At 56.0% G+C, this 26,682-nt stretch overlaps 2 protein-coding genes across 22 annotated transcripts in view; one reads left to right on the top strand and one right to left on the bottom strand.

The window, feature by feature from the left end:
• The window catches only part of PKD1 (polycystin 1, transient receptor potential channel interacting), a 48,345-nt gene extending 39,121 nt beyond the window's left edge, over positions 1–9,224 (top strand). For all 3 annotated transcript variants that reach the window (XM_084761585.1, XM_084761583.1, XM_084761584.1), the window contains exons 33-46: positions 4–188; positions 282–402; positions 3,667–3,785; positions 3,863–4,065; positions 4,136–4,330; positions 4,841–4,980; positions 5,558–5,670; positions 5,917–6,058; positions 6,192–6,317; positions 6,529–6,703; positions 6,816–7,106; positions 7,200–7,334; positions 7,411–7,716; positions 7,811–9,224. In XM_084761585.1, the coding sequence (XP_084617711.1) occupies positions 4–188; positions 282–402; positions 3,667–3,785; positions 3,863–4,065; positions 4,136–4,330; positions 4,841–4,980; positions 5,558–5,670; positions 5,917–6,058; positions 6,192–6,317; positions 6,529–6,703; positions 6,816–7,106; positions 7,200–7,334; positions 7,411–7,716; positions 7,811–8,278 (2,719 nt within the window). In that variant the 3' untranslated portion in view covers positions 8,279–9,224. The remainder of the gene's footprint in view (positions 1–3; positions 189–281; positions 403–3,666; positions 3,786–3,862; positions 4,066–4,135; positions 4,331–4,840; positions 4,981–5,557; positions 5,671–5,916; positions 6,059–6,191; positions 6,318–6,528; positions 6,704–6,815; positions 7,107–7,199; positions 7,335–7,410; positions 7,717–7,810) is intronic.
• An 18-nt stretch (positions 9,225–9,242) lies between these two features.
• Positions 9,243–26,682, bottom strand: part of TSC2 (TSC complex subunit 2) — a 38,837-nt gene continuing 21,397 nt past the window's right edge. For 6 of the 19 annotated variants that reach the window (XM_084761600.1, XM_084761586.1, XM_084761592.1 and 3 more), the window contains 24 exons: positions 26,500–26,650; positions 24,989–25,111; positions 24,097–24,231; positions 22,530–22,719; positions 21,668–21,761; positions 21,411–21,513; positions 21,170–21,264; positions 20,014–20,142; positions 18,599–18,763; positions 18,257–18,409; positions 18,058–18,170; positions 16,959–17,183; positions 14,828–15,031; positions 14,178–14,246; positions 13,120–13,250; positions 12,281–12,771; positions 11,983–12,058; positions 11,732–11,818; positions 10,927–11,113; positions 10,624–10,763; positions 9,964–10,042; positions 9,805–9,896; positions 9,619–9,717; positions 9,243–9,525 (listed from right to left, as the gene is read on the bottom strand). In XM_084761600.1, coding sequence (XP_084617726.1) covers positions 9,361–9,525; positions 9,619–9,717; positions 9,805–9,896; positions 9,964–10,042; positions 10,624–10,763; positions 10,927–11,113; positions 11,732–11,818; positions 11,983–12,058; positions 12,281–12,771; positions 13,120–13,250; positions 14,178–14,246; positions 14,828–15,031; positions 16,959–17,183; positions 18,058–18,170; positions 18,257–18,409; positions 18,599–18,763; positions 20,014–20,142; positions 21,170–21,264; positions 21,411–21,513; positions 21,668–21,761; positions 22,530–22,719; positions 24,097–24,231; positions 24,989–25,111; positions 26,500–26,650 — 3,496 coding nt within the window. In that variant the 3' untranslated portion in view covers positions 9,243–9,360. The remainder of the gene's footprint in view (positions 9,526–9,618; positions 9,718–9,804; positions 9,897–9,963; positions 10,043–10,623; positions 10,764–10,926; positions 11,114–11,731; positions 11,819–11,982; positions 12,059–12,280; positions 12,772–13,119; positions 13,251–14,177; positions 14,247–14,827; positions 15,032–16,958; positions 17,184–18,057; positions 18,171–18,256; positions 18,410–18,598; positions 18,764–20,013; positions 20,143–21,169; positions 21,265–21,410; positions 21,514–21,667; positions 21,762–22,529; positions 22,720–24,096; positions 24,232–24,988; positions 25,112–26,499; positions 26,651–26,682) is intronic. The other 13 variants (XM_084761602.1, XM_084761604.1, XM_084761603.1 and 10 more) reach the window with 7 other exon arrangements.

Below are 26,682 nucleotides of genomic sequence, written 5' to 3'. Positions count from 1 at the left end.
CAGCCTGGTGTGCTGGCCGTCCAGCGAAGGCACTCTCAGTTGGCCAGACTTGCTCAGTGACCCATCTGTTGTGAGCAGCACACTGCAGCAAATGGCCCAGGGCAGGCCTGGCTGCATGTTGGGCTCAGAGGAAGATGGTGCCTCACTGGTTAACCCTTCCTTGCCTGCCAAGTACTTGACAGCATCAGGTGAGCCAGAGGTGGGAAGGAATGGCTTCCAAGCTTTAGGAGAATGCAAGGTACCGAGTGTCATGCCACTGTAATACTGTGTGTTCTCTCTAGATGAAGACCTGATGCAGCAGGTACTAGCTGATGGGGCCAGCAGCCTGGTTCCCACGCAGGATGGCCTCACAGAAACAGACCTGCTTACTAGCCTGGGAGTGCCTGGCGTGGTTGGAAGGAGGTAGGGTGTTTGGGGCACTGTGCTGTGGGCCCTGGGCCTGCCTCCTGGCTGCCCTGTAGAGGGGAGTTAGTGGGATCCCCTCAGGGACCCAGCACCCTTTAGAAAAGCGACAGAAGCATGGGGCCTTTCAAAACTGGAGAGGCAACCAGCATGTGCCCCAGGGGCTTGCTCTGGGGAGATGCTTTGTTTTGTGTTTTGAGGCAGGGTCTTACTGAATAGCCATGAAGGAATCTTGATTTTGGAGTCAAAACTGAGCAATCATGGGAAGTTTTTAAATATCTTACTTTCACTTTGAAACTTCTTTATTTGAATGCCTAAGAATTAACAAGTTAACGGGGTGTAGTGGCACATGCCTGTAATCCCAGCGCTCGGGAAGGCAGAGGCTTCTGTTAGCCGGGCGTGGTAGTGCTTCCATGCCTTTAATCCCACAGAGAAACTCTGTCTTGAAAAACAAAGAAAAAAGGGGGCATGTGGTGGCACACACCTTTAACCCCAGCACTCGGGAGGCAGAGGCAGATGGAGCACTGTGAGTTTGAGGCCAGCTTGGTCCACAAAGCGAGTCCAGGACAGCCAAGGCTACACAGAGAATCCCTGTCTCAAAAAAACAAAAAACTCAAACCAAACAAAAAAACACCAAAAAAAGTTTCTTGCTTTTACCAAGTCAGTGACAAGACTTCATATATTTTTTTTCTCATCTGTATCTGTTTCAGTGTCTACATCTTCATTCTTTTTTTTTTTTTCTTTTTTTGTGACAGCGTTTCTCAGTAGCTCTGGCTGTCCTAGAACTCTCTTTGTAGACCAGGCTGGCCTTGAACTCACAGAGATCCGCCTGCCTCTGCCTCCTGAGTGCTGCGATTAAAGGCGTGCGCCTCCATTGCCTGACTCATTCTAAATTTCAAACAACCAGAAATTAGTGATGAATGAGCTACACCAGAATGTGGAAAGGGAGCTGTCTCCGAATTACTTGACCACAGCACAAAGGGCTTAACGGAGAAACCGTGACATAGGGAGTTGCTAGTCACTGCTTCCAGCGCCCCACCTGAAGCTCTCCCACAGCTGTGCTCCTCAGAGCCAACCCAGGGCTGAGCCCCTACCCCCAGCCGTCTTCCGTCTTTACTGTGACTAGTCTCCTGCGACAGAAGTCTGCTTCGTGACTCACACGCTGTGAGCTCCCAGCTGTGCCTTCCATCCCATGCCCTTTTCTGCCTGGACCATCGCTAGGGCCCGTCCTGTGGGCTCTCTGTACCACCTCTGTGGTTCTCTGATCCTGCTCTCCTGGCTCCCTCCTTTTCCAGCCGTGTCACACATTACCTTGTATTCAGTGCTTAAAAGGACAATAGGTACCTGGCAGAATCCAGTTGTCCTCATACCAGCCTCACGACCGGGCTGATGGCCAATATCCCCCAGGAGTATGTGGTCTTCCAGTGCAAGGCAGAGGCCACGTCTTTTGTTAGCAGCCCTGTTAGCAGCACACTGTTGGGCCTATAGGTACCCGCTCAGTGACTCTGCAAGGGAACTACACAGGGCATAGTGCCAGGGCAGGCGTTGCCGGGACCGTCTCTAAGTGGCCTCCCACACTGCTGCCCCACTGCTCAGCATGCCGCTTCCCCAGCTTCTGCCTCCTGCGTCTGCTGCTCCCTCTGCCCAGGGTCCTCCTCCCCAAAGAGGCGCTCCATTCATCCCTTCCTTCCTCTCTTTGCCCTGATGTGGCTTGAATAGAGCTTGGCTTTGCCTATTATGGGCTGGATTCAGTGAGGTCTCACCACATAAACCTGAAGTGTGCTCACTCACATGCTGTGCCTTTCCAGCCCCTTCCCGCTCCCAAAACACTGACGCGTTTCTGCTGTGGTGGGCTGTGTGTGCAGAGTACAGACACTTTGTTCTTTCCATGTCGTGCACAGACTCTCCAGCAGGGCCTGGCATCCAGTTGAGAATGGATCCATACCTGCCAACTGATTTACAGAAACAGGCACAGCTTGCTCATGCAGCTGAGTCCTATGAAAACCTGGTGCTCTGTGCGTGTATCTAGTGTGTGTGTCGGGTTTGGTTTTTTGTTTTTTGTTTTTTTTTTCAAGACATGTTTTCTCTGTGTAGTCCTTGCTGTCCTGGACTCACTTTATAGAGCAGGCTGGCTTGGAACTCACAGAGATCCACCTGCCTCTGTCTCCCTGAGTGCTGGGATTACAGGCATGAACCACTGTGCCTGATTTGTGCTATGTATCTTTACTTTCTTTTTCTTACTTTTTAAATATTCGTTTATTTATTTTATGTATATGAGTGCTCTGTCTTCGTGTGATGTTGTAAGCCACCATGTGGCTGCTGGGAATTGAACTCAGGACTTCTGGAAGAGCAGACAGTGTTCTTAACCACCAAGTCATCTCTCCAGCCCTTGTGCTATCTATCTTAGTGGGGTTTGTCTCTGTTTGTATCTGTAGACAGATACACATTGGACGATATAAGAACTATTGTGCCTGTTAATGTGCACATTCCTCAGGGTATGGGAATGCTGATATTAACTGTCCTCAATTTTTAAACTCTTAGCTAAATTTGACTTTTACATTCAGCAAAATCAATTTAATGGGAAAAAGAACCATTATTTTCAGTTATTTCCTATTCTGTGAGTGCTTACCTTGATGAACCCATATGTCTTTGCTCATGAGCTGGCCCAGCTCAATGGCAGGTGAATTTGGTGTGGACTGTGCAGTTAATAACCCTTGGGGCACAGAAAGCACCATTAGGCACGGGAGCTTTCCCCTCAGACAGCATGGCAGTCTCATGCCTTCTTTTTCCCTCTTAGCCTTGCTTCCTTTTTATTTATTTGTTTTTGAGACAGAGTCTCACAGTGTACTTGGCTGGCCTGAGCTCACGGTGTAGTCCAGGCTGGCCTTTTTAAAATCACCACCACACAGGAATGTGCATCTCTGTAGCATTTTGCCGGGCAGCGCTTGAGAAGTGCTTTCAAGGGTTAGATAGAACACAGTCCTGTGTGGCTGGTGTGAGGTTGGAGAAGGGCCGCTAGGTTGTGCCAGAGCCAAACATGTAAGGTACAGACTTCGTAGTCCCTTAGTTGGGCCCTGGGCAGTGAACGTATGTACAGGAAGCAGGGGCACAATGACCATGGTGCCATACAGGCCCGGTAGCACATTCGCCTGGTTCAGGACTCTTAAGATGCTGAAGGAACTGCTCCCAGGCCAGTGCAGACTGTTACCACTACCTTTTCTTCCCGGGAGATGGGTAAAACTCATGGCTCCTTCCTGCGCCCAGGTCCAGTGTTCCTGGGGAGAAGCCGGAAACACTGATGCTGCAGACACTGGGGGAGAAGAGGCTACCCAGCACGGGCCTGACTTGGGAACGGCCCCCAGTGACCAGGCTCTCCAGGGCAGGTACGCTCACGCCGAGCAGGACATCCCTTCCAGGCCCTCCCGGGCTAGCAGCCATGCAGCTGTCTGTGTGTCTCCAGGACTGGTGGAAGGTCTTCGGAAGCGACTGCTGCCTGCCTGGTGTGCCCCCCTGGCCCATGGCCTTAGCCTACTCTTGGTAGCCGTGGCTGTAGCGGTTTCAGGATGGATTGGTGCGGGCTTCCCTCCCAGCGTGAGTGTCATGTGGCTTCTCTCCAGCAGTTCCAGCTTCCTGGCCTCATTTCTTGGCTGGGAGCCCCTTAAGGTGAGAGGGCTCCTGGAGGGGAGGGGGGCTGCCAGGCGCATGCTGCCAGCTGATGCTCCTGCCACGCCAGGTCCTGCTGGAGGCCCTCTACTTCTCACTGGTGGCCAAGCGGCTGCACCCTGATGAGGATGACACTCTGGTAGAAAGCCCAGCTGTCACACCTGTAAGTGAGCGTGTGCCCCGTGTGCGCCCTCCCCATGGCTTTGCACTCTTCTTGGCAAAGGAGGAAGCCCGCAAAGTCAAGAGGCTCCATGACATGTTGAAGGTGAGTGCTGGCTACAGGCAGCCCTACATCATCTCCCGCTGTCTGCCCCGCTCTGACCTCCAGCAGGCAGTCAGGGCTTTGCAGCGCCTGTCCTTCGTCACCCGCAGGGACACCGCCATCTGTGTTTCTTGTATGTCTCAAGTTCCTGCTCCCACTTAGCCTTGAGGGTGCTGTTTGAGCTGTTTTAGTTCTCAGAGCCTATGGCTCTTCCCCCAAGAGGAGTACTAGCCATAGGAGTATGCTGCTATTCCTTAGAAGAGACACCTTCACATGGGTAGTTTTGGTTTTGGGGTTTTTTTTTTGGGTTTTCGAGACAGGGTTTTTTTGTGTAGCCTTGGATGTCCTGGATTTACTCTGTAGACCAGGCTGGCCTCGAACTCACAGAGACCGGCCTGCCTCTGCCTCCTGAGTGCTGGGATTTAAGACTGCCCGGCTAAGGGTAGTCTTAAAACCCTGCTCTGCCCCGTGGGATGGGGTGAGCTGACGGGAGCCATCTCCCCCTGTCCCCAGAGCCTCCTGGTGTACATGCTTTTCTTACTGGTGACGCTGCTGGCCAACTATGGGGATGCTTCTTGCCACGGTCACGCCTATCGCCTGCAGAGCGCCATCAAGCAGGAGCTGGCCAGCCAGGCCTTTCTGGCCATCACCCGGTAGGGACACTCAGGACACATACATCCATGCACTGGGCCAGGTGGCACTGATTTGTTGTCTTTAGTTCATGCCATCCTGTATGGAACATTTGGAAGTGTCTAGAATCAAGGGTGCCCTTCAGTTCATGAACCACATGTAACCCAGGGTACCTACAAACGAGTCCCGACACAAAAACCCAAATTTGCTATTTAAAGCATGAAATGTTTTATGTTTGTTTTTTTTTAAATTGTTGTGTCTGTAGCTCAGCTGTACAGTTCTCAAGCATGACCTTTGTAGACCACAACATGTCACAGTGTCATACACCTGTATGATGCTCTTGAACTCACTAGGCTGTGGGCTAGAAATCCTTGTGTGGCCCAGGTCAGCAAGGATGGACGCCCCTGATCTAGACACTTGTTTGGTTGTTAGGACCAGAGTACAAGCTGGGGTGTCCAGTGGGTAGAGAGTCCAGACACTGCTTAGTCTTCTGTGATGCACAGCACAAACCCAGGACAGAATGCCAGCAGTCCAAGATAGGGAACATGGGTCCAGCATCGTCCTGTCGGCCTGGACTTCAGTGACTGACCCTTGCTGCAGGTCTGATGAGTTCTGGCCATGGATGTCACATGTACTCTTGCCCTATGTCCACGGGAACCAGTCTAGCCCTGAGCTCGGGCCTCCCCGGCTGCGGCAGGTGCGGATGCAGGAAGGTAAGCTGCCACGGTGGCCATGCTTATACCCTGCTTCTTCAAAGTAGTCCACAGCTGAGCTGTCTGAACTCTGCTCGACTATCTGACCTTTGTCCTCTTCTGTTGCCTTTCTACAACATGGTAATGTTTGCTTTATGGGTGGCTGGGAGGAGACAGGGAGGTCACAGCACAGGAGCGCAGCTGAGTTGAACAGTGCGTCGCCCATTGGTTACAGTATGTCCTGAGCCCTGGCCCTCTGCTTTCTAGCATTCTGCTCAGACCCTTCTAGCTCGGAGCACACGTGTTCCACCGCAGGAAGCTGGAGCACCAGGGACTATGGCATTGGCTGGCAGAGTGTGGTGCAGAATGGCTCTGAGACGTGGGCCTACTCTGCACCTGATCTGTTGGGGTGAGTAGGACAGGGGCCTAAGGCCCCACGTGGGTGAGGGAAGTTCTCTAGAGGGTCTTCTGGCCTCGTGGGGGACTTGCCTTTCAGATGCTCTCAGGACTAGAGAGTTTTCAACACTGCCCTGTCTTCACAGCGCCTGGTACTGGGGCTACTGTGCAGTGTATGACAGTGGGGGCTACATACAGGAGTTAGGCCTGAGTCTGGAGGAGAGCCGTGAGCGCCTGGGCTTCCTGCAGCTGCACAACTGGCTGGACAGCAGGTGGGTGTTGAGGGGGAAAATGAGTAGGAACCGAGCTACTCCATTGGCCTCACTCCTAGCCAGGTGTCCCCATGCTTAGCCCTGAGTCCCCCGTGGGCCCCTCTCCCTGCCATGCCTCCTGTGTAACTGGCCAAATGCAGTAGCCACTTCCCACCTGCATCCTGCGCTCCTGCATACGCGGCCCCTCCTGCTGACAGCACCCTCCGTGCAGGAGCCGCGCCGTGTTCGTGGAACTCACCCGCTACAGCCCTGCTGTGGGGCTACATGCTGCTGTTACACTGCGCCTCGAGTTCCCTGTAGCTGGCCATGCACTGGCTGCCTTCAGTGTCCGCCCGTTTGCCTTACGGCGACTCAGCACCGGCCTGTCTCTGCCACTACTCACCTCGGTATGCCGTCCCACTCCATGTCTGTCCTCAGGGGCCTGCTCATGCCCCACAGGCATCTGACCGCTCCTGACCACAGCCCTCACATACCTCCTCTCCAACTCCCCCAACCCAGGTGTGCTTGCTGCTATTTGCCCTATACTTCTCTGTGGCTGAGGTGCACACCTGGCGCAGAGAGGGGTGCGCACGCTCTGCAAGGCCTGAGGCCTGGGCACGGTGGCTTCTGGTGATGCTGACGACAGCCACAGGACTGGTACGCCTGGCCCAGCTGGGCATTGCTGACCGCCAGTGGACCCATTTTGTGCATGACCATCCACGCCACTTCACCAGCTTTGACCAAGTGGCTCAACTGGGCTCTGTAGCCCGCGGACTGGCAGCCTCACTACTCTTCCTGCTCTTGGTCAAGGTGAGGGCCCAGGGGCTGGTAGTGAGGCTGGCGCGTGACTAGGATCAGACTCGGTGGCCTGGTGAAAGCTGACGAACTGCCTCCTATCCACAGGCTGCCCAGCAGCTGCGGTTTGTGCGCCAGTGGTCCGTTTTTGGCAAGACATTGTTCCGGGCTCTGCCAGAGCTCTTGGGAGCCACCTTGGGCCTCGTGGTACTTGGTGTGGCCTATGCCCAGATGGCTGTTTTGGTAGGTTGCTGTTCAGGGGTGTGCCAGGAAAGTGCCTCACCCAGAGTGTGCCTTTACCTCTGTCTCTTTCTCACAGCTTATTTCCTCTGGTGCTGACACTCTCCACAACATGGCGGGAGCCTTCCTGGTACTGTGCCCTGGGGCCAGGGTCCCCACTCTGTGCCCTTCTGAGTCCTGGTACCTGTCCCCTCTGCTGTGTGTGGGGCTCTGGGCTCTGCGAGTGTGGGGTGCCCTGAGGTTAGGGGCTGTCCTCCTGTGTTGGCGGTACCATGCCCTGCGTGGGGAGCTCTACCGCCCAGCGTGGGAGCCCCAGGACTACGAGATGGTGGAGCTTTTCCTGCGTAGGCTTCGGCTCTGGATGGGTTTCAGCAAGGTCAAGGAGGTGGGTACGGCCCAGTGGGGGGGAGAGGGATACACCCTGGGTCTCGCGAGCCCAGGGTGCAGCCGGATTGACCGAGCCCCTGTGCCGCCCCCAGTTCCGCCACAAAGTCCGCTTTGAAGGAATGGAGCCACTACCTTCCCGCTCATCAAGGGGCTCCAAGTCGTCCCCGGTTGTGCCTCCACGCAGCGCAGGCTCAGATGCTTCGCACCCCTCCACCTCATCCAGCCAGCCAGATGGGCTGAGTGCAGGCGGAAGCCGCTCAGCACTGAGGCTGGAACCAGAGCCTTCACGCCTACATGCTGTGTTTGAAACCCTGCTTGTCCAATTTGACCGACTCAACCAGGCCACAGAGGACGTCTACCAGCTGGAGCAACGACTACAGAGCCTTCGAGGCCATGGGCACAGTGGGCCTCCCCTCTCTCCTTCCCCTGGCTGCTTCCCAGGCCCTCAGCCAGCTTTGCCTAGCCGCCTTGCTCGGGCCAGTCAGGGGCTAGATCAGACTATAGGCCCCAGCAGGGTATCTCTGTGGCCTAAAAACAAGGTCCACCCCAGCAGCACTTAGGCCCTAGAGGTCCTTTCCTGGGAAGGCCTGTGGCTGCACACTGGCCTCAGAGCCAGGGTGGACACCACTCAGTATTACCTTCTGCTGCCCTCAAGGTTGGGCCAGGCAGAATGGCTGCATGCAAGTTCTTTAGGGTACAGGTATTGTGGCCTTCCTTACCTGTCTGCCTATGGGCTTCAGCACTTTAAAAAGGCTGTGTGGCCAGCCAGGACCCAGGGTCCCCTCCCCACAGGAGGACACAGCAGTATTGGACCAAGTGAGTACCCAGCCTCCAAGATGCTAATTTATTTCCCAACTCCTCAGAGTCCTCAGGTACAGCGGGCTGTGCCCGGCTCTACCCCTAGGCGGCCATCTCCCCTTGCTAAGTAAGGATCCAAGCTTGAGGGAGCTAAGCTACGTGTCTTCCTTATCCATCCCCTAAGTTATTACCTCTCTTGATGTTTCTGCAGCGTACTTGCCTCTAGCCGCCACCCCCTTTGTATGTCCACCAGCAATAATTTATATGGGGTTAAAATGTATATATTTTTGTATGTCACTATTTTCCACTTGGGCTGAAGGGCCTGGTGGCTGAAGATGGGTCCATTGCTACCCAGGGTAGGAGTGCAGGGGAAGCTGCAGCCACTACTGGATCCGAGTCTGGCCTTGGGCAGGTGCTGGACAGTATTGAGGCCACCATGGCCTTGTTTTCTCCTCCCTTGTCTGAGGCCAGACAGCACCCAGATCTGCTGGTTTCAGATCTGAGCAAGGGCAGGAACTACTATGGGTTGAAAGATGCCAAGAAGTTACTGGACAAGACCAGCACTGGGCTGGCCCCAGGGTTGGGGGAAAGAGAATGTAGGTGATGGCGCCTGCCTGCTTCTGTGGGCTCCGCTGCAGCTCTAGCCTTGATCCTGCCCCAACCCCAACCAGACAAGACAAAGTCAAATAAAGGAGCTGTCTGACTGCCGTCTGTGCGTTTCTCTTGAACGTCAAGGGCCAGCTGGGCATGGCCAGTTTATTTTAGGTAAGAGTACAGTCAGGTGGTGGTACCGGGTGGGGAAGGGCCGGCCAGCCACAGAACTCTAGTCATGGGTCTGCTGGCCTCACACAAACTCGGTGAAGTCATCCACAGAGGAGATGAGGCGTTTCCGCTGTCCTGTCTCATAGGTGGGTGCAGGCTCAGCAGGGGCTTGGGCTGGAGCTTTGGCGTGGGCTGGAGGGTGCATCAGAGGCAGGCTTGGGTTTGAATAGTGCACCTCTTCACGGATCTAGAGAGAGAGAGATAGGCTTTGGCAGTGAGCCCAGAAGTTCTGCTCCCACCAGATTGAGCCATCACAGCGCTGAAGCCCTATCCTCCCTACCCGGTGCCGGAGGCGCTTAATGTGGCGGAGCCTGGCGATCCACTTGGAGGGATAGATGTCAGTGGGGTTGGAGCGGCTGTGGTGAACCTGCGAAGCCATCTGGGGACATCAACGCCGGTGGTGAGCTCCCATCCAGGAAGCACTCCCACCATCTCCCAGCTGCCCTGGGCTGCAGCCACCACTCACATTTGCATGCAGGGCCATCTGTCGGGCCACGAAGGACAGATTGCGGTCAGACACAATCTTAGCTACACTGGTGTCCACAAGGCCTTCCATGTCTGTGGAGACACAGTGCTTGTACCTGACTCAGGCTAAAACTGCCACCCTCCCCAGCCTGAGCCTCACCTTTCCTGCACTGCAGGGTCAATAGGTTGCATTTGTAGTCCAGCGGGGTGATGATCACATGGACAAAGTTGAATTGGCCCTGCACGGACAAGAGGAAAGTCATCCTGGCACAAGCACATGCTGAAGACACGCTGCTTCACTGCTGTGTCGGAGGTTTATCACCTCAACAGGCAGCACTGGCCACCTACCTTTATCTTCATCCCTGCCTAACCACAACCTACTCTGCATCTGGGCCCCAACACAGATCTGCTTTTGTGTTTAGCTTATAGGCAGGCTGCCTGGCACTCCTGAAGTCGTGTACACACACAACAGCGGCCTGGCCTGGTTCTCACACTGCTGTACTACCCACTCTGAGGCTGTTCTCAGGATGCCCCTGAGCCCTGATGTTGAGATGTACCTGGTTCTGACACACAGGTCATATGAGATGTGCCCAGCAAGGACCCTTAGAAATCACTCTGGCACCATGCTCCTATTGGGCACTGTACATTTCACTAAGCACATAGTCGCCTAGCTACTTCTCATGAAGGCCACAGCTCTGTGATCATGTCTCCTGTGTTCCTTGTCTCAGTGCATGGGGCTCCCAAGAGTAGCTCCCCTCTCAAGACACACCAGTAGACACTTAATGCAGCCACTGCCTTGGCACATGGAGATGTCACTCACCTTAATGGTACCCAGCTTGAAGTCCTCACCGGAATCATTGTAGATGATAGAAACAAAGTCATTGCCCAGGTGCCGTTTCTTGTCACAGCGATGCTTGTCCACATCCTTGGTGGGCATCAGGGTAGCAATGTGGAAAACAGCTGTAGGGTGAGTGACACTGGGCTGGGTGCTAGGACAGGACACCTAATGCTGGGCTTAAGGGTTGAGACCTCACTCCAGATTTCCCTTGTTTTTTCCAGCAGCTCTTGGCTCCTTTCCCAGAGGGCGGGGCTTGGAAGCAGGCCTACCCAGAGCAGTACAAACCTTGCATGATGTCATCGTGCCAGCAGTAGGTGAACTGGCCATCCTCGCCACACACATCCAGTCCACCCAAGTACACCTTGTCTGGCTGGCAGTCCTTGAGCTCGATAAGCCGACCCAGGCCTGTCAGAAACTCTGTGTACCTGTAGGAGCCATGCTCATTTGACAGGATGGCCAGCTCACTGCTGCTCTGTGGAAAAATCAAGAAGATGAGAGTAGCACCAGTCCAACAGTCACAAGCCTGGCAGATTCTACGCCGATGGAAAGCCAGGGTGGCTGTCACCATCTCCCACTCGGTACTTTCCTGCTTACAGCTGTCCAGTCTATAACATTGGTGTCACCTAGCCTCCCTCCCTCCTCCTGCATCCAGCTAGCAAAACCAACATATCCTAGCCCACTCAGCAACCCTAAGGCTTTTACACAGCAGCCAGAGGAAGACTTTCAAAACGCTGGTGTTAATGGTAACTTTTGGCTCAAAGTAGTCCGGGGTCCCCACCTCACTCAGAAGAAAAGTATAGCCCGTGCTCATCTATTGGGCTGAGACTGTCCATGATGGGCTTTGTGCCTCCTGCTACTTAGCTATACTCATTCAGTGGCCCACCCTTGGGCCTCAGAACTCTGCTAGTGCACACATGCACTCTGCAGTCCTCACAGCTCTGTGTACCAACACACTGGCCTGTCATCTCAAGGCTGTGCCTCCTGTCAGGGCTCAACAAGCTCCCACTACTCCAGAGCTTCAAAACCAGGTGGGAGAGACCTAGGCCCACTGTTGAGACCCAAGGGTCCTATGCTGGCCTCAGGGCCTTACCTGGCCTTCTCCCACATACAGGACAGCAATCTTGTGGGTGTCATAGGATGGGATCTGGTCAAGAAGCTGCACTGACCGCTCGAAGGACTGTAGGCACAGAACCTGTGTTAGTGCAGGGCAGACTACCCTGCCACCAGCCACCAGCCCAGATAGCCTTCCTAGCCACCACCTTCAGGATGATTGTCTCTACTCGACAGAACAGAGCAGGCTGTGACCCCATCCCTACAGCAAGAGAGGGGAGGCAGGCCTACCTCATTGGGCAACAGGATGGGCTTATTGGACTCATCACCAAAGAAGGGTGAATGGTAGAGCTGTAGGAACACAAAGCTACAGAGAAAGCGCTGATCAGGGCAGGGCCAGGGTGGAGGCCCCCCCAGCAGAGTAGCAGGACCTAAACTCTGTGCCCAAGGATCCACCCTCCTTACGGCTCCCACCAGCCACAGGGAGGACATCAGAATCCTGTCTACTCTCCCAGGCACTGTCTGGACGCTACAGCCAAGGATAGAGTGTATGCCCTGGAGTTGGTGGCAGTTTGGGATTTGTGCCCACCTAGGGTTGATGCCTGGCACCTTTTCAGCACTGGAGGCCGCAGCTCTGGTCTTGAAGGAATCCCTCTCTACCCTCTTGCCCCTTTGTGATGGTGCTGAATCAGAGATGGTATAGCCTCGGGGCCGGAGGCCACCAGGGGAGCGGGGAGAACTGGAAGGCAGGGGACTCTCAGGGGGAACAGTGACACGGTTCTCTTCACCTGGAGCTGACCAGGTAGCCGCTTCCCCATCAAGGATCCCAGACTGGGACCGGACCTTAGCCTCGGGACTTAGCCGTCCCAGGTCAGCCTTGTCCCCCAGGTCTCCAAGGGTGTCCTGCAAGGTCTGCAACTCAGGAGAAGAGCTAGACTTGCTCAAGGGCTGTGAGGGTTGGAAGGAGAGGTCCACTGTGGGCCGCGCCCCCTCGGAGGAAACGGCCCGGGCAATTGGGATACCCCCTGCAGCCAGCTCCTCCAACTGGGACTTTTCTTCCTGGCTAGATGCTGAGGATGACTGCAAAGACATTTTGGAAGAAACACTGTTAGAAGGCACTCACGCACCAGGTTCCTCCAGCTCCCACTCCAGTCCTTTGACCGTGCCTGCCATCTTTTCTGGGCCCTTCTCCTGAGCAGAGAAGCTAAGAGCCCCACAGACTGAAAAAGGCCACAATAAATGCCACCCAGATGGAGGGTGAGAGACCCCGGCGGTCTGAGCAGAGAGACATGGGGGAAGAACTGGCCATGTCTGGGTCAAGGAGAGGATCTATCAAATTCACACAGGATGTTAGTACAGAAGCTGCAGGTCTGAGATGGAAGCTGTGCCACCTGCCCTGGCTTTCCCAATGGCTGCCATGGCACTCACCCTGCTGTAGGTGTCAGGCCGCTGGCAGTGCCTGTCTGTACCTAACGCTGCCTCGAAGTCCTCCAATTCAGGGGGTTCCACTGGCACATGAGCCTCTCCTGGACTTCCCTCCTCAAGAACCACGGCAGAGTCTGGGAGGACACAGACAGAGCTGCTTGCCGTGTGCTGGGCAGGCCAGGTGCTCACATGACCTCAGAACACAAGCTTCTCCCTGCCGGAAGGGCAGTGCCCTGCAGAGCTTCCCCCCTCTGCCTGTGGCTGCCCCTGGAGCAGGCTGGAGATGGACTCTCAAGGCCCGGGGAGCCCTGGCTTTAGCAGGCCAGTGGTCAGAAGCAGCTCTGTCCGCCCTGCATCACTAGCAAGGCAGGTAGGAGGGTAGGGTACCGACCCCACTCAAGAAGGGCTCCAGCTTGGTGTCTGAAGCCTGCTCTGAGACTGAGGAAAGAGGCCTAGTTTCCCTAGGGCTTTGGACCTGAGGAAGAAGCTGACAGGATGTCCCCATGTGCAGACTTGCAACTCACTCTGAGGACAGAGGCTTCAAGTCCCCAGGCAGCATGTCCCAGGGCAGGGTGTGGGAAGAAGCAATCCAGGGTCAGTGCCGCCTGTGACACCCTCCCCTAGCTCTTGCCCACACTCCAGCAGCCATGTATACACTGCCTTTCCTGTGTATACTAGCTCTTGTACACATGAGGGAATCTGCTGGGCAACCTTCGAGAGACAGTGGCAAAGAGCTAGGGGTCTTGTCATGGAGGTCCTTGACCGGCTCTGATGAAAGGGAAATGCACAAAACAATCACATCATCAGTAGCCAGGAAAAGGGCAGCTCGATGGAGCCCCACCCAACCTGTCAGCCAGAGGCCAGGGACAGCTCAGAAGGACATGTGTCAAATGGTTCCCTACACAGCTATCCCCATGTCAGCCAGGACCCTGCTCCCCAAGGGCGATGATAGGCTCAGCCAGCCATGGAGGGGTGACCAGATGAGGGACGATGAGAACAGCGTCTATGAGGCAGTGGTGCTCTGCAGACCACATGGCTTCCTCACAGGGATGTGCCAATACCTGCCCAGGAAACGCTCCTGTGCAGCTGTCCTTGGCAGCTGGACTGGTACAGGGAGGAGAAAGAAGCCACTGCAAGGTAACCACGCGAGTAGCCTCGTCAGCAACAGAGACTGCACAAGGCCGAGCAGAGAGGATGGGCACAGCCCCGGGCCTGGAGAGGAGAGAGGGGAGGGCCAGCGGCGGCCAGGGCCGGCACACAGGGCTCCCAGCTCTCCAAACAGCATGCACAGCCTTTGGGAGGTCAGTGCTGGCCAGCTGCTGGCACGTGGACATCCTCACAAGTACTGTTTGTGACCACATACGACCAAGGACCTAGCTGGGCAGGGTTGGCAGGCTGGAAGCACCCAGGCAGGCAGGCAGGCAGGCTCAGGCATCCCACCCCAGGCCCGGGGGGTTAGCTCAGCTGCCCGCAGTGCCTCCTCACCCAGGACTATGCCCATCATGAAAGAGCTGGCAAAGCAGCCACCAGTCTCCAAGGAAGAGGGTTTCTTCAGCAGGCATGAGCCTACTCCTAAACTTAAGGGACCAAACACTAGTATCTCCCCAAAAAGATCCTGAAAATTATGCACATGAGGCCTCAGTGGAGGGAGCCACACTGCCATCAGACAAAGGTATCTGAGGCCCTGCACGGCCCATGCTCCTGTGCTCACCTGTATTAGAGCGTGGGAGAGTAGGTGGCTTGGCTGTGCCAGCCGCTGGCACTGACAATGACTTGTACAGGGCTGTGTCCCGGTGCTCCTTGAAGCGCTCAGCAGCCATAAGGGCATTGGAAAGCTCTTGCAGAGGCATGTTGTTGATGTCTGAGGAGAAGGGGCTGAGCGGGTTCTCCAAGCTCATCAGCCAGCTGGTGTTTCCTGGGGGTGGGTGGTATCTCAAGCCTTAGGCCAGACTTCTCACAGTCACACCCCACTCCTAGCAACATCTCCCACAGCCTGTACCCACTCACACCTGCTGTGTTGCTCCAGATGAGCACTACACTGAGGCCAGGCAACCCAGCTCAGACACAGCAGGGTGCCCAGAGCCACAGCCTTCTTGTACCACATCCCCACAGCACCCAGGCCTGTTCCCAGGCTATAGTCTTTGTCAAGCCCCTCCTTGTGGCTGACATGACGCTACTGCAGGCTAAGCTCACAAGCTAAGCTCAGAAAGGACCTCAGAATGTGACTATTGGAATGGTAAAGGTGAACAAGGCCAAGTGAGGCTGTATGGGTGGGGCTGGGAGAGGGCTCTGAGGCTGTATGGGTGGGGCTGGGAGAGGGCTCTGAGGCTGTATGGGTGAGGCTGGGAGAGGGCTCTGAGGCTGTATGGGTGAGGCTGGGAGAGGGCTCTGAGGCTGTATGGGTGAGGCTGGGAGAGGGCTCTGAGGCTGTATGGGAGGGGCTGGGAGAGGGCTCTGAGACTGTATGGGTGAGGCTGGGAGAGGGCTCTGAGGCTGTATGGGTGGGGCTGGGAGAGGGCGCTGAGGCTGTATGGGTGGGGCTGGGAGAGGGCGCTGAGGCTGTATGGGTGGGGCTGGGAGAGGGCGCTGAGGCTGTATGGGTGAGGCTGGGAGAGGGCGCTGAGGCTGTATGGGTGGGGCTGGGAGAGGGCGCTGAGGCTGTATGGGTGGGGCTGGGAGAGGGCGCTGAGGCTGTATGGGTGGGGCTGGGAGAGGGCTCTGAGACTGTATGGGTGGGGCTGGGAGAGGGCGCTGAGGCTGTATGGGTGGGGCTGGGAGAGGGCTCTGAGGCTGTATGGGTGGGGCTGGGAGAGGGCGCTGAGGCTGTATGGGTGGGGCTGGGAGAGGGCGCTGAGGCTGTATGGGTGGGGCTGGGAGAGGGCGCTGAGGCTGTATGGGTGGGGCTGGGAGAGGGCGCTGAGGCTGTATGGGTGGGGCTGGGAGAGGGCGCTGAGGCTGTATGGGTGGGGCTGGGAGAGGGCGCTGAGGCTGTATGGGTGGGGCTGGGAGAGGGCGCTGAGGCTGTATGGGTGGGGCTGGGAGAGGGCGCTGAGGCTGTATGGGTGGGGCTGGGAGAGGGCGCTGAGGCTGTATGGGTGAGGCTGGGAGAGGGCTCTGAGGCTGTATGGGTGGGGCTGGGAGAGGGCTCTGAGGCTGTATGGGTGGGGCTGGGAGAGGGCTCTGAGGCTGTATGGGTGGGGCTGGGAGAGGGCTCTGAGACTGTATGGGTGAGGCTGGGAGAGGGCTCTGAGGCTGTATGGGTGGGGCTGGGAGAGGGCGCTGAGGCTGTATGGGTGAGGCTGGGAGAGGGCTCTGAGGCTGTATGGGTGGGGCTGGGAGAGGGCGCTGAGGCTGTATGGGTGAGGCTGGGAGAGGGCTCAGTGGTTAAGAACATCTGTTGTTCTTCCAGATAGCCAGAGAACCCGAGTTTGATTCCCAGTGTCCACATGCTCCTCACAACTATCTGTAACCATGATTTCAATGGATCTAATCTCTCAGAAATTCAGGCAAAATACCAATGTACAGAAAAGAGATTATATGGGTGGGCACAGTCTAAGGACTAGTGTCCACATAATAAAGGATTTGGGTTCAACCATGAGGACAAAGAGAAAAGGCAGCTACTTGCAGGCTCAGGAAAGGCCTGAGAAGAAATTAGCCCTGCCCACATTTAGTCTCATTTTCCAATCTCTATATTGGGAGACTAAACATCTGAAGAGCAGTCCTGTTTGGCCTCAGCCACCACCCACATCGGAAGAGCAGCCTCCGAGTGAATGCCTCAACGCCCCTATGGTTGTTACCTAAGGACGACTACTGTACACACCGGCTTGCGGCTTCCTCAGTACCTGTGGGCCTACGGACCAAGATTTCTGCCCAGCCCTGGGTCAGCAAAGGCACATAGGCTGCCAGATTCGTCTTCTCTGCTGTTGGAAGCTGGGCTCCTGTGGAGGCCTTCTCAGGCTTTGCTGCTGCTGCTGCTGCTGCTGCAGTTTGTGGTCCCAGAGAAGCAAGGCCACCTGGGGTATGGGGAGCTGAAGTGTCCAGGGCACCAACTCGAAGGCCGTGGCCCCCTAAAGACAAGGGTATTGAGAACTGGTGACCATCACTTGCTCAGTTCGAAGTCTCTAGCACACAGCAGCCTCTTAGACAGAGTCCAGACAGGAAGCACCTGGCCCATGCCTAAGGAAAGCCAGAGCATAACAGTCAGTCCCAGGTCCTGGGTTTTGGCCTTTTGAGTGGGTAGCCTCAGAGAGAACAGCTCAACTGTTAAGAGCACCTGTTGCTCTTCTAGAGAATCTAGGTTCAACTTCCAGCATCTGCTTAGTGGCTCACAACTGTCTGTAATTTCAGCTCCAGTGGTTTTGACACCTTCACACAGACATACATGTGGCCAGAACACCAATGTATGTAAAATAAAAATAGTTAAATTACTAAAAATTAAAAATAAAAATAAAAAATTGGGTGTGGTGGTACACATCTTTAATCCTAGCACTGGGGAGGCAGAGACAGGCAGATCTCTGTGAGTAAGCCAGCCTGGTCTACAGAGCAAATTCCAGGACTGCCAGGGCTACACAAAGAAACCTTGTCTTGAAAAACAAAAACAAACCAACCAGGAAGGAAAGAAGAAGAGTGCTGGCCTCCTGGGCTGAGAGCAGCAGAAGAGAGCCAAGGCCTGCCCACTGAAGCCCACTCAGTCAACACAGAGAAAGCTCGGGGGACTGGGCTCCCTTCAGTTGCAGGAGCCCTCACTCCACTGACGAGCAGAGGCGCCATGGCTCTATACCCAGACTGAGGCTAGTATGCCACAAGGACCCAAGAGCCACCAGCAAGCAGGCGCTCCTCAAGCCAGCCAGCAATCCCTCAGCTCTTCTGCACACACTGGGCTGAAATGAGAGGCAGCTGAGGGATGGTGGCCCTATCAGGAGATGGCTGGGGTGGTCTTACCTGACATGGACCGGACCCGGTCCCGGGCCCCTCGAGACACCTGCTGCCCAGCCTGGGACTCCAGCTTTGCTGGCGCTTCCTTTGTCTGCCTTACATGTGTGCTGGGATCAGAGCTGAGGACAGAAGTGCCATACAGAGTCAGCCTTGGTCTCCTAGTGTCTCTAGCACCACAGTATGCCCAAAAGGAAGGGACAGTCACCTCGACTCTGGGCCACTCTGCAGATCCCCGGAGTCTAGGCCCAGCAATGATCGGGTGCCAGTTCCCACACTTGTTGTCACAGTGACAAGCTTATTTCCAACCAGCCAGGTTTTGGTCCTACCCCCTGCCAGGAGGAACTCTCCCACAGGGGACCTAAAAGAACAAGAGTGTCCGCCTCCAGCTTGTATGTGCAGGGTCAAAAGGAACTCCAGGCAGTGAGGCCACCAGGACCTCAGAAGCCCAGAGCAGCTGGTACCATGGGCATCCAGTCCAGCTACAGCGGAACAAGCAGACAGCTGCCCCTCCCACATGCAGTGTCCCAGTCCCTGCAGGTCCTCACACCTCTTGGGGACCGCAGTGAAGTTGGAGAACACGTATCGGGCCATCATGTCCAGACATGTTTCTGTGAGCTCCAAGTGCAGATTCTTCAAGTTGTCGTCAGCCTGGGCCATAGAGTTCTCATCTGCAGACCCCAGGCTAGCGCTGGTGAGGGACGTCTGTATTCTGCTAGAGAGAGAAGCCATGCCCAGGTCAGGGGTCAGGGCTAAGGAAAAGACCACGCTGAGTCACCTTCCACCAGGAGCCAAAGCTCAATGCATGCACGGCCGAGACGGCCTTGCTCAGAAAGCCCTCCAGGCCCAGGGGGCGGCGGCCAGTGGACTGACAACTTCACAAGCCATGTGGACCAGTCATCCCAGAGAGGAAGGCTGGTAGGAGCCTCACAGCAAAGCCCCTCTGTTTGGAGCACGGCTGAGAGTCTGCCGGGACAGAAAGTCCCTCGCCCCAAAGCACACAGGAGTTAGCCATGGCTGCAGCACACAGCTTAGTCATGCAGACTTAGAGACCATAGAAGGACAGAGCGAGATTGCATTCTGCCCACAGGGCCACCTCCTGTCAGGGACGGGGAGTGGCTGAGCTTTATGTATAGCTTGTGATAGTGAGCTGGGCTGACTGTTCAAGTGCCACTCACGCCCCAGGGACCAGAGGGAAAGGCCTGCAGGTTTCACTCTAACATGGACGTCATAGCTCTCTAGCCACCTACAAAGAGTTGGGGGGGACACTACTGAGCACCTTACTGTCCTCAGCTCCCAGAGGCCACACTGAGGCAGAAGCCCAAGGCAGGCACTAGCAAAGGGCTGGATCTCAGGGTGGCAGAAGGCTCATCCACAAAGGGCTGGAAGGTGAGGGAAAGATGCCCTAAACTAGTGCAGGCCAAGTCATAGAAAAATGCCAGCATCTAACTCTGGGGCCCAGCCTCCCCTCCCAGGCTGCTGGCCTCTACTCCAGATCCCTAGACAAAAGCCTCTAGTTCCTCTTAGAATGGAGACCAAGAAGAAAATCTGCCCTACAGAATGTGGTGGCAAACTTAAGAGAGTCACGTGTCTGCCAATCTGCACAGGTACAACTTGAATTTGCCAAGCTCTTGCCCTGGCCTTTGCGGTACAAACCTGCAGGGGCTGGCACTAGCCTCCCAGTTTTCTCAGAGTAGCTATCCTAGCTCCAGTCAAGGCTTGGAGGACGATCTCTGAGGAGGCTGTGCAGCCAACTGTGCTTGGACAGGGCTTGGACAGAATGCAACCTTCCCACCCTTCGCCACCAGGCTCTGCTAGGCTGGGGCCAGGCTGTCCTCCAGCTCTGGTCAGGGAGAGCCGCCAGCAGGCGAGGAGGTCATGCATGCAGCCCCATGCACCACCACCCGGGTGCTCACGGGGCCAAGCTCCAGGGTCTGTGCCCCCCGCCCGACACAGCCCCACTACCTGCGGACCACATGTTCAGACACACTGATGCTGCGGCACCGGAAGGCCTCGGCTGCACAGCTCTCTTTGAATTCTTTCACAGGTGGAGAGTTATTCAGGCCTTGTTTGGGGGCTCTGGCTATCCTCAAACTACCGGGCGAGGAAGGAAGCCCCAAGCCCCAGAGAGCCCAGCTCCCGGGAATGGGAGAACAAGCCATTGGAGGGGTGAGAAGGAAAGGTCCCAGGTCACAGGGTCAAGATGGAGAGGTCCCGCGGGTGAGATGAACAAAAGAACCATGCCAAAGGACAGTGAGCAGGGGAAGAAACAGAAAACAAAAATGCATAAAAATACAGCTTTTAAACGCCACTGAGAAAATGCAAGGTTTCACGCATGATACCAAAACAAAAGACATTAGTGCAAATTAAATGTGTGGTCGCCCCGCACGGCAGATTCCAGGCTATAGTGGCCAGACACCCCTGCTGACCCCACAGACAGGCCTTGAGGCCAGGCCTGGAACTCACTGTGGGAAGAGGCTATGGCCAAGGCTGGTCAAACTGACATCTTCAGGCCTAGCTGTGAGGCTTGAGTACAGGCTGCACTGGAAAGTGCCGTATCCCACCCAGGAGAGCTGAGCCCGCAGGAAGCAGGGCAGGCAGGGCAGCCGGGCAATGAGGTGCAAACAAGAACAATGAGGACGGCACAGCTCTGCTTTCAGACTCGGCACAAGCAGCTGTGGTGGTGAGCAGCGAGCTCTGGAGGAAGAGGGGCTCTGGCTGGCAGCTGCGCTAAGTGGACGCCGTGGGACCACGGCGCTGCGTCTGGGCTCTCCCTGGCCAGTGCAAGTCGCAGCTGCCGTGCTACATTCGCTTGCTTCTCCTCCAGTGCAGTGAGGCCCAGCCCTGCACATCTCCATCTCCAACACAACAACCTGTAATCCTGGCCCAGAGAAGCCAAGACGCTGGCACACGGGCTCCACGGGCCTGGGGGCTGGAAGCCAGCCCAGCAAGTGGGAGGTACTAGCAACTTTTGCAGGTCCTGCTCAAGGGCATCTTACCCTCAGGCCACTGTGCACGATGGCACCCCCTTACTCCCAGTCCCATGTTCACTGGCCTAGAGTTCACTAAGCACAAGTCCAGGGCCCCACCCCACTTGACACCAGGCATAGTCCCAGCAGACCTTTTGGGCCTCTCATTAAGACTGGTGCTCCGTGCTCTGAAACTGTCCTTCTCAGGGGTATCATCAAAAGACAGGAGGACATTGGAACGCAGACCCTAGAATAGGTGTAGAGACGTAAGCTATGAGAGGGACCATGGGAGAGCACCTCAGGTTGGGCCCAGTGAGCCAGCTCAGCAGAGCCAGCTCCTGAGTGTCAGAGCCTCAACCAGATGCCACCTCCATCCATGACCCCTGGGCTAACCTTAGTGATATAAGGAACAAAATCCTTCCGGAAGGGCAGTCGGCACCTAATGAACCACATAGCTATGACATGATGGGCCAGGCACACGATGTACTGATTGAACCTGGTGGGAGAACAGACGGAAGCTCTGGTCTCCCTCTTGGCATAAGGGAAACCATCACGGGGCTCAGAGGAGTCTTGAGCTTGGAGCCCAGCTTGACTCCAAGAGGCTGGGACTGGGCCTGGCTGAGAAGGGAACGCAGGGCAACCACACTTACTTGGAGGGGTTGGTGTATGGCAGGGAGATGGCAAACACACTTGCATATTGCTCTGCAGCGAAGTTTCTGTAGAGGTGGGGCAACCTCGCCAGAGCTGTGACAGGAGAACAGCCGTTAGGGGCGCCCAGGCCAGCCAACAGGGGCCACACCTGCAGGGCCTGACACCAACATCCTGCGCTTGATTTCTAAAATCCAGGGCAGCTACCCATAGCCACCTAAACATAACCTTCCAGATCCAGGCCTCAGCTCTCCATCCCAGGGACAAGCAACCTATGGTGTTCTTGGACCAAATCTAGCCCACGGCCTGCAGCTATATGATCCAGCCGCTGCAAAGATTTTGAGCATTTTTACCAGGTAGTAAGCAAAACAAACTTTATGTGGCCCACAAAGTATGAACTTTCCACTCGGCCCCTCCCACCAAGCGCTGACCCAGCTGTCTTGTGTCTCAAGGTCTAAGTTTGCTGTTCTAGATACAAGGTAGAGAAAAGGCCCTGGGCTTCTGGATGTCAAAGGAGGGACAAAGCAGGCAAACCAAGTTATCTACGGGCAGAAAGGAGGCTGAAAAAGAGGCGGTCTGGGTGGGGGGCAGAGGCTAAGGATGGCAGCTAGGCTTATGAGCAGATAGGAAAGCAATGGACTGTCTTAGACCAGAGAGCAAAGCACCAGGGAAGCTGGGAGGAGGAAAGCCAAGGCCCTGGGCAGCAGAAGTGCCAAGATCCAGGTTCTCCAGGGACGCAAACCTGTATGCCGTCAGAAGGGACGAGAAGTCACAGAGTGCTGTGCACAGGCACAGGCCTAAGTTCAAGGGTCCACCCCACAGAAGCATGTGTACAGGTCATACAGGCAGAACCCACAGACTCACTAGACAGGAACTCCAGGAGGGGGATGGCCATGCTGGCTGTGGCAGAAATGTGTGTCAGCTTCACGACCAGGACAGGCAGTGCCTTGATGATGATGTCGGGCATCTCCACACTGCAGATGGCCAAGGCCACCACGCACTGGCTGGCACAGCGGTAGATAAGGCCTTGCTCCAAGCAGTAAACCATCTCACGCTAAGGGAAGAAAGATGAGAGATATAATGGGTCTGCTTAGAAACGCCCCTCCGCTGGGCGTGGTGGCGCACACCTCTGATCCCAGCATTTGGGAGGCAGAGGCAGGCTGATCGCTGTGAGTTCAAAGCCAGCCTGTGAGTCTACAAAGTGAGTCCAGGACAGCCAAGGCTACATGAAGAAATCCTGTCTCAAGAAAAGAAAAACAAAAACAAAAAGAAAGAAAGAAAGAGCCAGGCAGTGGTGGCGCACGCCTTTAATCCCAGCACTCAGGAGGCAGAGGCAGGCGGATCGCTGTGAGTTCAAGGCCAGCCTGGTCTACAAAGAGGGTCCAGGACAGCCAAGGGTACATAGAGAGACCCTGTCTCGAAAAACTACAAAGAAAGAAAGAAAGAAGGAAAGAAAGAGAAAAAAAGAAAAAAGAAGGAAAGAAAAGAAAAAGAAATGCCCCTCAATGCCTAAGCGAGCCAGCCCTCACAGATGACAGACACCCCCCCTACGGCCCATATGATGAAACTAGGTGTCCTAGGCTCGTAACCCCCATCACTCTCGCCTTCCAAAGAACTGGTCTTGAGGGGAGCCACCAAGTGACGTAGCAATCCCTCCTGGGTAGCACCATCTATGAAGACACCAGCAAAATGGCAGTTCAGGCCCAGACAGGCTCACTGCGCCAGAATACTTCTGCCTTCCTGAAGCTAACCCTCAGAAACATTTTGGATTCAGAAAGCCTCCATGACCTTTTGACCCAGCTTAGACAGGTGCCCTTCGGCATACTGCCAGAGGAGGTCATGTGCAGCGGTATTTCATTCAAGCCAGGTCTGTGATAGAGCCTCAGCATCAGTTCCCAACTGTGCTGCAGTCAGGAGCCTGTGCTCAGGGAAAAGACAGGCCTGAGCTGAGCCCAGGTCCCTCTCCTGGCTGCCAGGACTGTGAGCAGGCTCCTGACCCCATCAAAAGCTCCATTTTGTCATGGAGACGTAGTAGAATGCAGGTGATACAGGGAGGACGGTAGAGAGCAGCACAGCACAGGAAATGAGCCCTGCTGTGACCACAAAGGACGCGACAGCCAGGGATCCTGACCAATCTACCACACCTCTTAAAGCTGGTCTGGTCCCAGTCCCCAGGCTTAGCAGGAAGAGTTTGAGGAGCAAGTCTGAAAGGGGGAGGTCCTTCCGAGGGGAGGATGGCAAAGGGCACAGCCACGCCTACAAAGCCCAGAGCCTGTAGCGCCTCCAAGTGCCTGGGATTCAGCTGCTCAGTCCCTGGCTGGCTGACAGGCAGTGGCCAGCAGCATGGAACAAGCCAGCTGGCCTCAGGCTGGCCCAGCAGGCAGCTCGCAGAGTGTCTCTTTGTCCCTCAGTCCCTTTTCCCACTTCTTACCTGTCTGGTCTTGTCCAAATAGTTGTGGTAAGATATTAATGCTGTTAGCACAGGAACCACAGCCAAGTGCAAGTCAGTTCTTGAGAAACCTTCTGGGGTACCTCGGAGCCGCTCGAGGGTCTTTGGGACTGAAAGCTGACATAAGACACTACGCTAAAACCTCTGCTCCACAGCAGGATTCCTCAGGTGTGCGTGCACACACACACTAGGGAAGCCCGGGAGGTGCCTTCCGGGCAGAGGTCCTGTAACAGTGCAGCAAAAGTATAACAAGGACAGTCACAGGTGCTCTGCTCCAGGACAGAGGCTGGGCATGCACATTCAATAGCAGCTATGCGATGCTCTGGATGAAAATGGCCCCCACAGACTCGGGAGTGGCACTACTGGAGGTGTGGCCTGGTTGGAGGAAGGGTGACATTGCAGGGTAGGCCTAGAGGCTCACTCTCTTTTCTTGCTGCCTGCAGAGCGAGATGCAGAACTCTCAGCTAGCTCTCCAGCACTGTCTGCCTGTGTGCCACCATGCTTCCTGACAGGATGGCGACGGACTAACCTTCTGACCTGTAGGCCAGCCCCAGTGAAATGCTTTCCTTTAGAAGCACTGCCGTGGCCATGGCTTCTGTCCCTTCCCAGCAACGAGCTCCTAACTAGACGATGTCCTTGACTAGGGACCTGCACTGCACACATCTGAATGGGGTGGGAGGAGATGAGAGCCCTAGGGCATTTGGGGCTTTATAGCCTCTGTTAGCCCAGGAGCTATTCTGCAGGACACAGGGTCCCAGCTGGGTAGTGTAAGTATCTGTGAGGAACATCCTGTATTCTGGAGGAGAAAGCCTACTGCAGAGGCCCACCACGAGCGACACACCAGGAGCTGGCCCAGGGGCTGTGGCGGCATTACCATGGAGCAGAGGGCAGAAGACAGCTGGTCAACATTGCAGGGGGAGGTGAAAATGAGGACTTTGTAGCGCAGAGACTCCGGCAGCTTGCTGAGCACCAGCTTCAGAACCTTCCAGTCGGTCTCCTGGAAGCAGGCTTGGGTTAGAGCGGCAGGGCACGGGGCTCTCTACATCTTGTTAACGGAAGGCTCCACCAGTACTTGAAGTGGGTGCTGCCACACAGCTACAAGGCTTCTGATTTCTGCTCCTTTGCCCACAGAGTATTGACTTAGCCTTGACCTTGGACCCTGTACTAGTAGCTACTACTCAAAGTACCTTGGACAGTGGTGGCTCCCATTCAGAGGCCAAGCTGCCTGCCTGCCGCCTGCCTGCTGCCTGCCTGTCTGCCTGCTGCCTGCCTGCCGGCCTGCCTGCCGCCTGCCTGCCTGCCTGCCTGCCGCCTGCCTGCCTGCCGCCTGCCTGCCGCCTGCCTGCCTGCCTGCCGCCTGCCTGCCGCCTGCCTGCCGCCTGCCTGCCTGCCTGCCTGCCTGCCGCCTGCCTGCCTGCCTGCCTGCCTGCCGCCTGCCTGCCTGCCTGCCGCCTGCCTGCCTGCCTGCCTGCCGCCTGCCTGCCTGCCGCCTGCCTGCCTGCCGCCTGCCTGCCTGCAGCCTGCCTGCCTGCCGCCTGCCTGCCTGCCTGCCGCCTGCCTGCCTGCCTGCCGCCTGCCTGCCTGCCGCCTGCCTGCCTGCCGCCTGCCTGCCTGCCGCCTGCCTGCCTGCAGCCTGCCTGCCTGCCGCCTGCCTGCCTGCAGCCTGCCTGCCTGCTGCCTGCCTGCCTGCCTGCAGCCTGCCTGCCTGCTGCCTGCCTGCCTGCCTGCCTGTAACCAGCTAAGCTTCCACAACAATGACACTGTGGCAGAAGAAAAGCTGAATCATGGCTGAGGGTGGAAGGGCACACAACAGTCCACAGGCTGACTGCCGGCCGAGGGACACAGCCACAGGGAGGACATGAGTCATGGCTCTTGGACTTCTGCCTGGTTACATCTCCATCAAGGATAGCCCACTCCCAGAGCCAAATCATAAGCAGCCCTGAAAACCACCGACACTCGGTGACAGGGGTACTCCTAAGAGACAACATGCCAGCTGCAGCATCTCCAGGGACTCTGGGCCTCCCACTCCCCCTGGTGCCCCACTGCCTCACTGCGCTATCTCTTGCCTAGCACCTGTAACACCTCCCACTGCACACAACCACACCACTCACTTCTAGGCTTTGCCGACTCCTGCCTCTGGAACCTTCCCTACTTTTCAGGCTTGGCCTCAGCTTACCTGGTAGACACCCCTAAGACATGACTGCCAACTTGTGCCCTCCCCATGAGGTGCACGCTGATCTAGAGTTACTGTACATAGCTAAGTCCTGTTGCAAAGCTTCACCCATACAAGGGTGAAAAATTAGGTTTGTTTCAAGAATTTTATACACATAGGGTAAAGAAAGCTCAGTCTTCCCTAACAGAGCCGGAGAGGTGGGCCCATCTCACCTGCTTCAAACACTGCAACAGGACACGGAAGAGCAGGGAGTAGGGTAGGTGGCCGAGCCGCACAGCGGGACCTGTAGGCACAGGGCTAGGTGGCCCAGTTGGAGGTGAAAGGGGCCCACTGGCCTTCTTCTCAGAGGTCCTGTCCAGTTCCCTGTGGAAGCAGACGGGACAAGCAACTGAGGC

This window comes from Acomys minous (genome assembly GCF_964271855.1).
Source record: "Acomys minous genome assembly, chromosome: 16".
NCBI classification, from domain to species: domain Eukaryota; kingdom Metazoa; phylum Chordata; class Mammalia; order Rodentia; family Muridae; genus Acomys; species Acomys minous.
The sequence above is the reverse complement of the archived record's forward strand: the minus strand, read 5'-3'. Positions and strand labels throughout refer to the sequence as shown.